The sequence below is a fragment of the Haemaphysalis longicornis genome, unplaced genomic scaffold (genome assembly GCF_048455015.1).
Source record: "Haemaphysalis longicornis isolate Haplotype H1 unplaced genomic scaffold, Haemaphysalis longicornis Haplotype H1 scaffold_3, whole genome shotgun sequence".
NCBI lineage: Eukaryota > Metazoa > Arthropoda > Arachnida > Ixodida > Ixodidae > Haemaphysalis > Haemaphysalis longicornis.
The window spans coordinates 167504192-167518290 of record NW_027526335.1 but is presented as its reverse complement, the minus strand read 5'-3'; the positions used below and the strand labels follow the sequence as shown (position 1 = coordinate 167518290).

Here is a 14099-nt window from a genome sequence, read left to right as displayed (position 1 = left end):
TGGATGCACCATGAAGTTCCAGTTTTTGGAAGGGCCTTTCAAAGGGTGTACAATTTGTTTCAGGCCATCAATACGCGTGTTCAACACAAGTTAAAAGATTTCGTGAACATTGCCTGGTTGAGAGAGATTGGATTGGACTGGATTGGATTGGGCGAACATAGCTGAGCAGTGCTGGTGGGTTCTGCGCCCTGTTACCTCAGCCACCAAAAGGACAACACTCGCCAGTGTTGCTGCAAGCCTGCTTCTGTCTCTGAGTACATGTGGCGCTGTCGGTAGTCTGTCTCACAAGCGATGTGCAACATAGTCGGAGGTGCAGTTCCTTGAGCCCATGCCTATCTTATAAAGGGGCCCTGTAGCCCTGATACAATTGCAACGTGTGCCCGCTTGCGTTGACGCGCTTCTTTGCCCCGCGTGCAGGTGGCGCAGAAATTCTACACCTTCCTGGTGCTCAAGAAGCAGCAGGCGGTCGAGTTGCGGCAAGACGGCGCGTTTGCCGAGCTCTTCATCGAGCGGGGGCCCAAGTTCGAGCAGGCCCTGCTGGCCTGAGAACCTGCCCGCTTCCCCACCACCACCACCACCCACACCATCATCGTCTTTGGAGAGCACCCACGGACGACGCCACCGCATCATCACCCACCCCGACCCCTCTTTCAGTCACCTTTCATGCCACCTATCACAGTCACCCCAGATGCGAGAGTCGCGTAACTCCGCTGCCTCCACCCGTGCCTCCTTTCGGGCGGGGGGGAGCGTTGTAAAATATTTGCCGCGGTGTGCTGGAAGAGCCCGCCGCCGCAAACCGCGTCCACTGCGCATGCGGTTCTTAGTCTTCGTCCCGGACACGCCGTGATGAAACGAGGGCAGCAAGGTGAGAGAGCACGCGACATAAAAACAACCCAGCAGAAAAGGGGAAGTTGGCAGGCGCGTGACATTTCGTTGTGTCTGCCACTTGCTTTTCCGCGCGATTCGCGTTTGTGTTGCGTGACAGCGCGCTGACGTGGCGAGTGGAGAGCCCTCTGGTGGAGTTTGCCGTTTATCGTACCCGTTTTGCGACGGAAACACTTGTCGACGACACCGCGGCAGTTTTAGCCTTGTACAGCAATTTTTGACGCTATTCTTTTTTTTTTTTTTTTTCTTCGAAACTTGTGGTGCACAGCAGAGAGGGTGTGTGTGCTTTTCGACGACCCTTGTCTGATAGCCGTCGGTTTGAGTGTGTGCTTGTCAGCGTTTCAAGCAACCATTGTTGCGCACTGCAAAAGCAAATGGTGAGGAAGAATGAGCAAAAAGCAATTCTCGCTCGAGTATTACCGAGGAATTTTGGAAACGGGCCTTCCAGCGCATCTAATTGCGGGTAGTGGGGGCAGTGGAGTCGCAACCCCCTCCCTCCATCTCCCCTCTCTCTCACTCTCTCTCTCTCTCTCTATCCCAAGAGCAATCACCTTGCCGCCATTGTACATAGCTTGCTTCATCTTTTCACATCGGTGGGCCCCCCCCCAGGAAGGGGGAGGATTGGGCATCGTCATATCGTCTTTTACGTTGAGGTCCTTATTGCCATTCAGTTTCGCTTCTCCTTAATTAAGCCTTGTTTTTCTATTCAGAGTCTTTTTTTTTTTTTTCGTCATCTTTTATTCAACTTCTTTTCTGTCGTGCCACAAAGATATTCAATCATGCCAGAACATTTGTCTGCGCCGGTTTCAAATTCTTTTTATTGGACCTTTCTCTATCAAGGCCTTAGCTGCTCCAAACAGCGGCGTTCCGAAAGGAATTGTCAGTTCAGAGACAGTTTGTTTAGGCTTAGTGGCCAAACTATGAAGCAGCCGATTTTTTATTTCAATCATAACTTTTTCTTTAGATCGTGATTTTATCTTTGGACTGCTGTATGGTGCGGTTACGTTGGATCCAGGATTTTTATTGTCGAAGGTGAAATTAATCGAAGGCGATGTGTATAGCGTTGGAACCACAGTGACGCCTTGGTAATCTTCGACGTTTTGTCGTTGCTCGAGGTTCCTGGGGCGACAAGCTCTCCAAATCAAAACGACGTCTGCTTAGCGCCAGGGAAGGTGAGCTTTGCTGCTGGCAGTAGCTATGCAGTAAACAAATTTGGTCTAGTCGCTTGCTTGCCTTGTTTGCGCCCCTTTACCTTCGGAGGCCATCTTTTATGTCTTCGTTGAAGTGTGTTGATTGGTAGGCATGGCGAAAGTTTGGAAGTCAGCCTTGTTTGAAGCGTATTTCGCTACTATGCAAGCTTGAGTGGGAATCGCTGCATTTGAGATTGTTTTAGCAAGCGCGAAAGGCGTTGTAATAGTGGGTGTGAAAATCCGAAAGTGGAACACTACACAGTTTGCTCCATTTTTTTAACAGTTTGCTTTTAGTTACATTTAATATGGGAACTATTTCACTTTCAAGTTTTAGATCTTGCCAAGACGGGAAGATCATGGTGGATACCGGCATCTGCCAGAGTTTGTGAAGGTTCTTAGTGGAGTCTGCGTTCGAGTGTGTCGAGCTTTTATCAGCGTAAAGCTTGAGGTCGCGTGTGAAAAAGAAAGCAAAAATCCTTTAACTTGGTAAATTTCCTTCGAGGAAAAAAGAGTGCTGTTTTGAAACTGTCAAACCGTAGAACGATTCCAGTGACTATAAGCGAACAAATCCTGTCCCTCGTTCTGAGCTCTTTATATTTGCTACCACTCATGTGCAAGAACATAAGGCAGTAATATTGTGTACAAAGCTTGTATGTAATTCAAGGAGTTTGTCGTTTTCTTCAGCAAGCATTCAAATTTGTGGAAACCAGTTCTTGCTGATTAATACCTGGAGTAGTGATTGTTGCCGTGGGAATTCATTGCAGCACCATTGACAGTCAGCTGCTTGTACATTTTTAACTAAACTAACCGTGGCACTAGCTCCGATGCTTTTTGCTTGATGCACTGCAGCGTTATGTGCGCTGTATGCGCGCAGTTGGTCTCGATGCATTGTAATCACTGATACACTGCGTTGTTGGCTGTAACATTTTTTTTTAGAGGCCAGCCTGAATTGAGCGACGTGATGTGATCATTTGTGTGTGATACTCGTATCATCCTGGCGATTGCTGTAATTTCCAGCAGGTGTGGTGTTGTTTCTCGGCAACACACATCGAACCTTGTCCCCAGCTTCATGTTAAATATTTTTTTTTTGTCTTTCGGTTTTGTATGTCTGTTCTTTCAAAAAAAGATCTCCCAAGAGGGCAATTTGAATTTGTTTATGAAAGAATTTTGACCTGCGACGTATGACTGAATTGTTATACATGGCTCCAGAGCATTGAAATTTTGTCAAAAATGTCCTTGGAAATCGGAGTATATCTGCCAATCTCTTGCAGTGTGCATATGTCTGTGTGCATGATGGAACACTGCTTTTTTCGACCAGTATTGAAATTGTCTCTCTCAACGCCTTTCATCTGCAGCCCTGTACTGCACTTTCATCCAACACGCGATGCGAACTCTATTAGGACTGGACTTGAAATTGTCTCGTTCATTCTTGTTAGGTGCGGTGCAAAATTTAAGATGGTCTTAGGTATTTCCAACTCTGCACAGTCCACATGTTTGTAGTACCGAGGAAAGTGAAATTTTATTACATATTTTACCTTCTAGATAGGCGCTACCAAACAGAAGGGCTGATTACTGGACAAAAGTTGGAGTCGCAGTCCAATGTGTGTGGCACAGTTCATGTGACACCGTCTGTGTAAAGCTTGCTTCCTCACTAGAGCTTTGGGGGGCATTGGTTTTAAAAGTGGCACGCATTCTGGGTTCTAGGTGATGGCGTGTCTGTTGTGGGGCAGGGCTTGTTTGCGTGTGTCTGTTTAATCGTTGTTTGTCGCAAAGGTGCGTCGAGACTGTCTAGTTGCGAACTCATTGTGGTGTGCGGAAACAAAGCGGTCATCTCGAAAGCGCAACTTTGTTTGCAGATCATTGCGGCAGCGAGTGTTGTTGCCAGTTGTACATTTCCAGTGAAAACAAAAAGAAAAGGGGTGGGGAGATCTCGGAGCCTTTGGGGGCGCCATGTAAAACCAGAAATCAGTGCAGTGTATATAGCCCATTAAAACTTGCACATATTGAAGAAGAAGGGTTTGGTCATGTCAATGCAAATCTCTCTGCCATTTCCATGTTTTTTTTGGTTGCACGGGAGTATTTTTGTCTATTTGGCACGAATTTCTTGCCGGCAAAAGAAATGGCAGAGGAATTGACCAGAGGGGGAGGGGGTTATGTTTGCCTCCCCCTACCCCCCTTCACTCGTGCTGCTGCAAAGTACATGCACATTCTTATGTTGAGAAGCGTAGCTATGTTGCTGACCAGAGTGAAGAAACACAAGATTCTTACAATGTCTAAAGAGCAGTTATAGCAAAAGCATATTGTTTTCTTTTGTATGAAATAAAGATGAAAATATATTGTGAATACACCATCAACACTCTGTGTGCCTCAGTTTCATTCATGATGTTTGTGTGCTTCTGGGTATACGGAAGAAAAGTAGCTTTAGCGACGGCTTTGATGTGAAAACTGCTATGGGGCAGTGCAGCCCAATGTTTGCAAATGCAGTGTTCTGTCCCATGAGAACACACCAGCTATACCAGTGCTGGTGTTGCCAGCTTCACTAAGCAAAGGGCCTGGCACGGAATGTTCTGGGAGTGTAACATCGTGCACAAATGATGACTGTCCTAAGGTGCTTAGGGGTAGTTATAGAACACACAACAGCAGCAGTTTTGAAGTTTTTGTCTTTACTATAAATTTGAGAACATTTACAACAAAGTTGGCATTAATAAGAATGACACTGGGGCAAAATACAACAGTGCTAATCATCATGGATGTCCGAGCTGCAAAGTACACGTTAGCGACGTTGATCACAAAAATCAAGTTCAAATGTGCACATTGTTTCACTCTAGCCCGAAATAGGCGGAATTTGCCAAAAATTTAACGAATGTAATGCAAGTACGTACGTGAAAAATAAAATGCAAGGTACTTCAGCTATGACTGGCGCAAGAAAACTGCCGCATTATTTATGACAACACATCGGTGAACTGGCACAATGTTTTGTTCTATGCAACATCAGTATGCTGCGATTTGAGTCTGCAAATAATTATGCTGTGACAAGCTTCCTAAATGGCATCACAGCTGCCAAGTCCCAGCTCTACCCATATTTCAGAGGTGCATCACATGGCCTAAGCTACACAGAATGCTCTGTTGTGTGGCCAATCACTCCAGTCGCAACTTCATTAATGTTCATATTCATACTTGTGCGCTAATGGGATTCATTAAAATTTCATCTTGCTAGAATTCTATTCTGTTTAACTCTCGCCAGCTAACGTACAGCTGCGAGTTCCACTCAAATTTGTGTTGGTTTCCACAGGTTCAATAGGTTTTAGTAGGCACATTGAAAATATTTTTTCCACCTGGCAGACGTTTAATAACCTTACATTATTCACTAACCCCCAAGTATTAAAGACATCACCTAAACATTACTATCAAATGCAGTGCGCAGCCTTCACAGGACAGGCCCAATAGAAGCAGAAACACAACACGTACATCATAATACGTGATGACGTATGCATACGTAATGAATACGTAATGATGTACATGGTATACAACAAATTTCTGTTAGCGAATGAAAGTAAAAGAAAAACTGGTTTCATCTCTGGCCACAAGTTAAGATAAAAAAATGGGATAAGGAAAGGTTGAAAGGGTGCGTCGTGGGCTGCGCCACGACAAGAGGGGAGGGAGACACTTGGGAGAAGGGTGTTGCGTTGCTATACTTGAATACGCACAATACAAAAGATTCTCTCAGCGCACAAAACTGTCATTCAAGCACGATTACTTCCGAAAAGAAAAGAAGAAGTGCCTTTGGCTCTGGCCGCTTGAAAACCAGACGAGAGACTCGATAAATGGAGACTGACAAGCAGAGTGGTCAGTTCTGGTTGGCGCAGGCCGTGGAGGAAGATCAGGGGGCAGCGGCCGAGGGGTTCTTGGCTGCCTCGATCTTGCGGCCGAGCTCCTGACCGCGGCGGGTGGCCGCCTCGACGGCCTCGGCAAAGGCGGCGCGCACGCAGCGCCCCTCGAGGGCCGACAGGCCGTAGGCGGTGGTGCCGCCTGGGGAGCACACATTGTCCTTGAGCTCCTCTGGGTGGTAGCCGCTCTCCAGGGCCATCTTGCCAGCGCCCTGCATTGCGCCGGTCGTTTAGTGTGGGCTGTCACTTACACTATGCTGTGACCATTGGACATCACCCTCAATGACAGCAGCCACGCTTATGCACTCCATCGTCTGGAAACTTGCAGATGCAGTGTCGTCTTTTTCTGACTGACTGAAATAAGCTGTTGTGGTGGTTGTGCAGCAAGTATTTATCGTTTCGCAGTTGCTCACCAAAATGAAAGTTTAATTATTCGAGACAGTTGTCAAAAGTTGTAAATAGTTGGTAGATTTTTGGATCACCTAATTTCAAGTGACAGCCACTCTTGCTTCAGCAACCACAGAACTTAGCGCTGCTGACTTCGACCTGAGCTTTGCAACGACCATACAGCACCAGTAGAATGAGGTGTGCTCAGATATAAGCGTGCACAGATTAGCCACAAGTGGCAGTTTGCGGCTTCAGTAGGGTTGTAGCCTATGCCAAGGGGCCCACCACTGTTAGGCAAAGCGGGGTTGACAAGGACAGTATTGAAGGCCCCACGGTAGGTATAGTGCCAAAGACATTGGCACTCGCACATATCTCACCCCCTTTTGCTGATATGCTGTGATGACAGAGGGGCGCACTCACCATGACGGTCTGAGCAGCAAACTTGAGTGCCAGCTGCCTGGGCATGCCCATCTTGACCGCCCCGTCTGCCATGCCCTGGATTACCAGGAACACCTGCAAAGGGGGAGGGGGGCACCACTGGGTCTGCACTAGGGGCACACCACTGGGGCTCGCCACCAAATTAGGGCTCCCGCAGCTAGCCATTTGTTTACGCAGTTCGAAGCACAATTTCATGACAACTTCATGATGCAACTCAAAATGTAGCATTCGGTGCAAGGCGTAAAGAACTGCACACGCTCGGTCCACAGCTCAAGCTGGCAATGTGCCCCACAAAATTAATACAACCACCTATATGAGTCGTCACAAAATCTGGACCCTTCATTCTTCGATAGCCAGCTACATCTTTTTTCATCTTACTGCTGTGTTCTTTATAAAGCAACAGTGCAGAAGACACTAGTTGATTGATTGATATTGGGGTTTAACGCGCCGACGCAACGCAGGCGATGAGGCGCGCCGTAGTGGAGGGCTGCGGATTAATTTTGACCACCTGGGGATCTTTATCGTGCGCCGAAATCTCGTACACACGGGCGTTTTTGGCAGAAGACACTACAAGGTAGTTCAAGATTACACCAGCCGTGAGATGCCATAGCTGCCCGGTGCGTATTTTGATTCCCCCAAGCCTTCCAGCCCTGGTGTTGTCATTCGGTGACACCACACAAAAGTGTCCTCTAGCTCCTTGAGAACAAAACCTAAACTGCTAGTTTTCTGGGCATGAGTTTCAAGGGTGCCTCTTGCGATACACATCACTACTATTGCATTTTCGCGCAGCTCAAGCTATAAAATAGGAGAAGCTCAGTGGACACAGCGTATAAGGATGGGGTGGGTAAGAAAACTGAAATTTCGGGGTGCCAAAATGTCCATAAATCTCTAACTGCTTGCTTTATTTTTTCTCTCTAGGCTCAGGGTGTCGTAGCTTTTAGGAAAACACAAAAAAACTTTTTCTACGTGACAGACACTTGCATTGGCTAATGATTTATTAATTGTCATGGCTGTAAATTAATAAATACTTGCATTATCACCTTGATTATTTGTTTATACACTTAAGGTTGAAAACTACTCTAATTATTCGATTATAAGGCGGTCACGATTATAAGGCAATCACGATTATAAGGCAAGGGGCAAGTCTGGACAGTCAAAGAAATCGCATATATATGTACTGAGCTTCGAATATAAGGCAGGGTATGACTTTGAGACTGGATTTTGGAAAAAAACCTCGCCTTGTATTCGAATAAATACGGTATACAAATACACATAGCAAAACAATTTTTGTATGAAATAAAAGTTTCAGGGCTAAAAGGGCTAAGTGTACCATATTCCAAATTTTCGGGGTTTCATACACCGAAGATGCACTTGGGCTACAAGGCGGGTGGTAGCAGACAACTACAAATTACTTTTAGGATCTTTATGTACGCTAAGATCTCGGCACACTTTTGGCTTTTGCCTCTATCAGAAAATGGCTGCCGGGACAGGAATCGAACCTGGATCCTCGTGCTCAGCAGCGCAATGCCTCATCCGGTTAGCCACTCTGGCAGCTAATCTGGCAGTGGTATCGAACGTCCAATAAGCTGAGCTGTGTCCTCTGCTTGAAATGACCCAAAGCCACTACACCGCCCTCGATTCTGATAAAAATGGACAGAATTACTGTAGCCGAACATTTTTGTTTTAGAACAAGTCATTTTCCCCACCGCCCCCTGAAAAAAAAGAGTTATTCCACTGTGAAAGTTGTCAGAAGTGCAGGGCAGTGATTCATCATAATGGGCTGTAGCGCCGTTATCCGCTCACTGCTACCACCCAATGCAATTCAAATTTCCCGCCTCCGCTGTGCTCGCGCACCCCCTGCCTGAAATGGCGCCAGCGGGAGCTCTGTTCTTTTTGTGCTTGCTTTTCCTCCTGCTCGCGCCGGCATTGCACTGCCATTTTTTTTCACTTACTATCATAAAAACCAACCCAACCAGCGTTCCCAACTAAATGAACATGGGTGCTGCCGGTTAATTACGTGTATTTTGACTCAAATCTGCCAGCAGTTTTGTTTGCGCTAAACGGGGAGATGTATGACGAGCACCAGCAGTTCATGAGTTTCGAACGCTTATTTATGACTAAGTAAACCGCTTGGCTTTCGACACCTCTGCAGGAAGCCCTACGATTGATTTATTGATTGTAGGGTTTAACGCGCCGACGCAACGCGGGCGATGAGGCGCGCCGTAGTGGAGGGCTCCGGATTAATTTTGACCACCTGGGGATCTTTAACGTGCGCTGAAATCTCGAACACACCGGCATTTTTGCTTTTCGCCTCCATCAGAAAAGCGGCCGCCGCGGCCGGGAATCGAACCCGCGACCTCGTGCTCAGCAGCACAACGCCTTAGCCACTGAGCCACCGCGGCGGGTTACGCCCTACGATGAGTACACTAGGCTCTACTTGGGTCCGTTATTTTGCTGCGCCACCTGATTCCGGCAGTCGCGTGACATTGAGTGTTACAGCGAGCTACGATGACAAGGCGAGCCCCTAAAGTGCTCTGCACTTAATAGGAAGTGCCACTGCCAGAGCACTCACGTAGGCAGGCCCCGAGCCGGAGAGGCCGCAGACGGCGTCCATTATGCCCTCGGAGACCTCCTCGCAGATGCCGATGCTTCCCAGCAGGCCCATGACGAGCTCCACGTCGTCCGCGTCCACGTTGGGGCCCCGGCTGATGGCGCACGTGCCCGCACTCACCGTCACGCACGTGTTGGGCATGCAGCGCACCACCCGGCATGGCGAGTGCAGCATCTGACGCGAGACCAGAAAACGTCAAATTCCGATTGACCTTTCGCAGGGATGTATCAAACATTTGGGGTTAAGCATGTCGGTTTGAGATGGGTGGCGAGGCAGTGGAAGTGGTAACAGAATATATCTATTTAGGCCAAGTTGAGACCCCGGATCCCAACCATGAGGCAGAGATAATTCGAAGGATAAGAATGGGGTGGAGTGCGTTTGGCAGACATTCTCTGACAATGAATGGCAGCCTACCATTGTCCCTGAAGAAAAAAGTGTATGACAGCTGCATCTTACCAGTACTCAGCTACGGGGCAGAAACTTGGAGGATCACTAAGAGGGTTCAACTTAAATTGAGGATGACTGAGCGGGCAATGGAGCGGAAGATGATAGGTGTAACATTAAGGGACAAGAAGGGAGCGGAGTGGGTTAGGGAACAAAACGTGTGTTTATTGGTAGAAATTAAGAAGAAGAAATGGATGTGGGAAGAGCATGTAATGCGAAGGCAAGATAACCGTTGGTCATTGAGGGTAACAGAGTGGATCCCTAGAGAAGGCAAACGTGGCAGGGGGCAGCAGAAAGTTAGATGGGCAGATGAGATAAGAAGTTTGCGGGGATAAATTGGTCACAGTTGGCACAGGACCGGGGTAATTGGTGATTCATGGGAGAAGCCTTCGCCCTGCAGTGGGCCTAGACAGGCTGGTGGTGGTGGTGATGATGATGGTGTCTCAAACTACAGCTGGGCTGCGTATAGGTGCGCCGCAGTGGAGGGGGGACTCTGGATTAATTTCCCCCATTTGGGGATCCCTAACGGGTATCGAAATCTCGACACACGGTGCTTTTGCTCTAGACTCCTCTCACTGTGTGAAACTCTACGACAGCCCCGTATGGAAGATAGATTCTACCAGCTAGTGAGGCAGTTGACGGTGCAGTGCATACCGCAGTCAGGTGGGAGATCTTGACGGCGGCCGCAACGCTGATGACGAGGTGGTTGGTGGTGAGGAACGGGTGGATCTCGGCAGCCACCACGTCCACTATGTGCGGCTTCACGCAGAGGAACAGGATGTTGCACTTCTTGGGCACGTCAGTGTTGCACTGCGTCACGTTGTAGCCTTCCTCCTGGGAACGGGACGGAAGATGAGGACGCTGGGATTGACAGCCTTGCATTGACAGTCTTGGACTCACAGCGGACAGTGCACGAGTAGTCTAAAGACCCTCCACACCGTATAAATACACGTGCAAAAACAAATGTCGGGTTGCTTCTCAGGGAGTCCGCGGTGAGTCCAAGACAGATGACTGAAGAGCCCCCTGATAGACACTAATTCAGGGGAATCGAAAATGCACTTCCATTTCATGCCCAACTGAAAGCACTAGCTCGGAAACGTTATGATATATTGTAAGGAAAGGGAAGTGATCTAGCAAATTTTAATGGGTGTTTGTAACTGTGAAATTCCATGAATGCGAGCGCATCCTGGATCGCCCTGCATAGAGTTAGTGCTTCTACATGTACTCATAAGCTCACACGGACAAGAAAAAACTGTGCAGAACTAATGGAAAGCTCATGAGCTATTTTAAGAACAATTGACAGCTAAAACATTTGTGTTAGGCTTGCTTTACACCACCTTTACTGTTGGTAATGCAGCTATTGGGACAGACTTCTAAATTGCCTTCTCGAATGGAAAATTTTATGTGTTGGTTCTAGCTGCAGAAAATAATTTGACAGCAAGCTGATGATGGTCGCACTGGTGGGACCGTTCTGCGCATGCGATTACTCTCGCTCATTTCGTCCCTTTCCGCCGTGGTAAGGCGCTGACCCACCCTACAATCGGCACTTCCGCAATCTTATTAGAACTTTACCACCCCCTTCTAAAGAAAGTTGGGAGAAGCGTGAAAATTTTGACATCAGAACTTCATCAAAAGTGCATCTAAACCTTCGCTAAAAGTGCGTCCAATTGATCTTCAAACCTTCAAAGACCTAAATCGCAAACGCAGAACGAACCCATGAGACGATTTTTCATGCACTAAGTAAACGCAGCTACAAATGATCTAAATGTATACAGATACATGGTTTAAGAGATAAAGGTATACTACTGTGCTCCTTCCCAATCGGTGCGTGTATTGTCTTATCTGGAATAGTTCCTATTTCACGATTTCCAAGTAACTGTTTTGACACAATGGCAGCCTGGTCTCACGCAAGCACCATGTGTCCAGAGATCCTATCAGAGCTTTTCGGTCGACCAACGGGTCTATGGGAAAATGCATTAGTTTTTTGACAGGACGCCATCGGTCCCACTAGAAAAGCGGTCGCTTCAAAATTTGCCAGCCACTCCACTCGGTGGAGGCGGTTGCCCAGGGAAGCTGCATGCATTGGGAAGTGCTAACACGGTGCTTCTTTGGCGAGTGTGTGTCGGACTTTTGTGTCTGCGGTCTGGTAGTTACCAAACCAGTCTGTCGCACACGTTGCAGCTCAAGCCGAAATGACGATCGAGACAGTCTCTTTGGAACTGGGTGTACGCACCTTTGAACTCTTCCAAGCTGGCACCTCGGCGCCGAAGGTGCTTTGCGGCATTCTCTGACTTATGATATGCATCGTTGGTTCTCGCTCGTTGCTCACCTACTATCGCGATACATTGAAATACAAACAACGGAGCGCGTGGCTTTCAGTACATGCCGCGCAACCTGGCGACAGGCTGCGTATGCGCAGAAGGAACAAGTTATGAGGGTTCGTGATCAACCTTGGTATGAAAAGACCATCGTCTTTCCATCGTGTGTTGGGTGCTCGGGACGAAATAAAAAAATAAAGAAATGTAGGTGTGTGCACTGTTTTCACTCAATGCAGTGCCAAAGTTAGCACTCACATGAGCTGGTACCAAACACGGCAAAAAGGCAAACCAAAATGCTTACTTGCATAACGATGGTCTTTCCATACCAAGGTTGGACACGAACTCTCGTAACTTTTTCGTAGTGCTCATACGCAGCTCGTCGCCAGGATGCATGGCATGAACTACAAGCCACCACTCCATTGTTTGTATTTCAACGTATCACGATAGTACATGCCGTCTCACAGGCACGGTTGTTATCGGCACACCATCGACATGTTACACTCGCATCTTTGCTCGGGCCTTGTTCGCATTGCATTTTTCTTTACGAGTACATTTCACTGTGCAACACGCAATGCGGGAAAGCCAGCCCACAAGGACCAAGCTTGCACCGATCTCCTTATAATCACTTCTAAACAAATGCATTGGTGGGAAGACAATTTTTCAGGGGCAATATAAGCGGTCTTTATCAAAATATGAACGCCACAGGACCTCATCCCTGTAAAGGCCCGTTCACACTGCGACGAAACCCGACAATTAGATAAAAACTATCGTCGCGCGACGGAGTTCCCGTCGCTTTCGTCGCAAGTGTGAACGGGCCTTAAGATTGGTCTTCGTAAGCCGGCTTTCCCACATCGTGTTTTTCCGTGCGGGCGCACTAAAATCCCGCATCCCTTACATAGACAGCTTCGCTGTAAAGTGTTGGCTGTAGGGCGCGGGAGTGCATACGCCACCGTCGTGCGGCATACGCTTGCTGGCCCTTGAAACGAAACGCAATAGCGCAGACCACTCCAACTACTTCGGGGGCAAGGGGAGTTTTATGTCGCGCCAGAACTGGGCGACGGAGCTCTGGCGCCAGAGCGATTTTGTCGCTTATCACTGTCGCCAGCAGTCTGGTCAATAGCAAAAAACCTTCGTGGTTACGCCTTTATTCTGTGGCATATGAAAAGCTCGAGGGATTGGTAACGGGTGTGCGAACAAAATTATACTGCATGACCTACACCCGGTGGCACAATTAGTAGGCTTGTAATTAACGTATGCGATAGAGATGCGAAGTTTTCAAACAGCACGTTTCTTGCGTGCTTGAAATGTCAGGCTTGTTGGTTGGCGGTAGGTGAAAACAGACCACGCCCCTCGACTGTTGTTTTTCCGTAATTTCACATGATGCACCTTTTTACGGTTTGCGAACATCCGTTTTCAAAGTTACCGCTAACGCACATTCAGTGGTAGGAGCTTTAAATTTCCCGCTTTAAAACCCCATGCCGGTGAAATCGACCGGAGCCATACCACACGCGGCTGACAGCCTCGCGGAAGAGAATGCCAAGCGCACAAACCTTTAAACCGCTGAGGTTTTTCATAGATGGAGCACTGATCCATATGCTGCTGGCCGGTGTGCCTGTTTTGGGGCGAAAATTTAGATAGAAGCGTCAGTATCGTGCAACTCGCTACATTCTGATAGACTGCGTAATCTACTTGCCTGCGGCTTTGATGCCTTTTACGATGCACTGGGCCATACTGCCGGCTCCTATAAATCCCACATTTTCCACCTTCTTGGTCATTTTCGTCTCTGTACCCATGGGCGAACGGAAAACGGACACGATAGCCCGACGAAACAGAAACTGCGATAAGCGCCGTCTTGAGAAACCGGTGACGTCATTACGAAACAAAAAAAAAATGAACATCTAGAAATATACCTCCACGAATTCGTTGCTGTTATGTGTTC

At 47.8% G+C, this 14099-nt stretch overlaps 2 protein-coding genes across 4 annotated transcripts in view; one reads left to right on the top strand and one right to left on the bottom strand.

Annotated features, from left to right (window-relative positions):
* The window catches only part of LOC144175584 (uncharacterized), a 32464-nt gene extending 28035 nt beyond the window's left edge, over window positions 1–4429 (top strand). For all 3 annotated transcript variants that reach the window (XM_077704644.1, XM_077704645.1, XM_077704646.1), the window contains one exon: window positions 418–4429. In XM_077704644.1, the coding sequence (XP_077560770.1) occupies window positions 418–546 (129 nt within the window). In that variant the 3' untranslated portion in view covers window positions 547–4429. The remainder of the gene's footprint in view (window positions 1–417) is intronic.
* A 287-nt stretch (window positions 4430–4716) lies between these two features.
* On the bottom strand, window positions 4717–14026 carry LOC144175589 (pyrroline-5-carboxylate reductase 3-like). Its single transcript, XM_077704651.1, has 6 exons — window positions 13854–14026; window positions 13711–13772; window positions 10497–10676; window positions 9360–9572; window positions 6770–6862; window positions 4717–6174 (listed from the first exon to the last, which is right to left on the bottom strand). The coding sequence occupies exons 1-6, from the start codon at window positions 13951–13953 to the stop codon at window positions 5956–5958; spliced, it is 867 nt and encodes a 288-aa protein (XP_077560777.1). The 5' UTR covers window positions 13954–14026; the 3' UTR covers window positions 4717–5955.
* Between the last annotated feature and the right edge of the window lie 73 nt (window positions 14027–14099).

Bases quoted from the DNA above. Each gene is read 5' to 3' on its own strand.
- LOC144175589 (XM_077704651.1), bottom strand. From the start codon at position 13,953: ATGGGTACAGAGACGAAAATGACCAAGAAGGTGGAAAATGTGGGATTT. The intron at 13,773-13,853 runs GCAAGTAGATTA...GCCCCAAAACAG, and splicing joins AAAAGGCATCAAAGCCGCAG to GCACACCGGCCAGCAGCATA. The intron at 9,573-10,496 runs GTATGCACTGCA...GTCTCGCGTCAG, and splicing joins AGATCTCCCACCTGACTGCG to ATGCTGCACTCGCCATGCCG.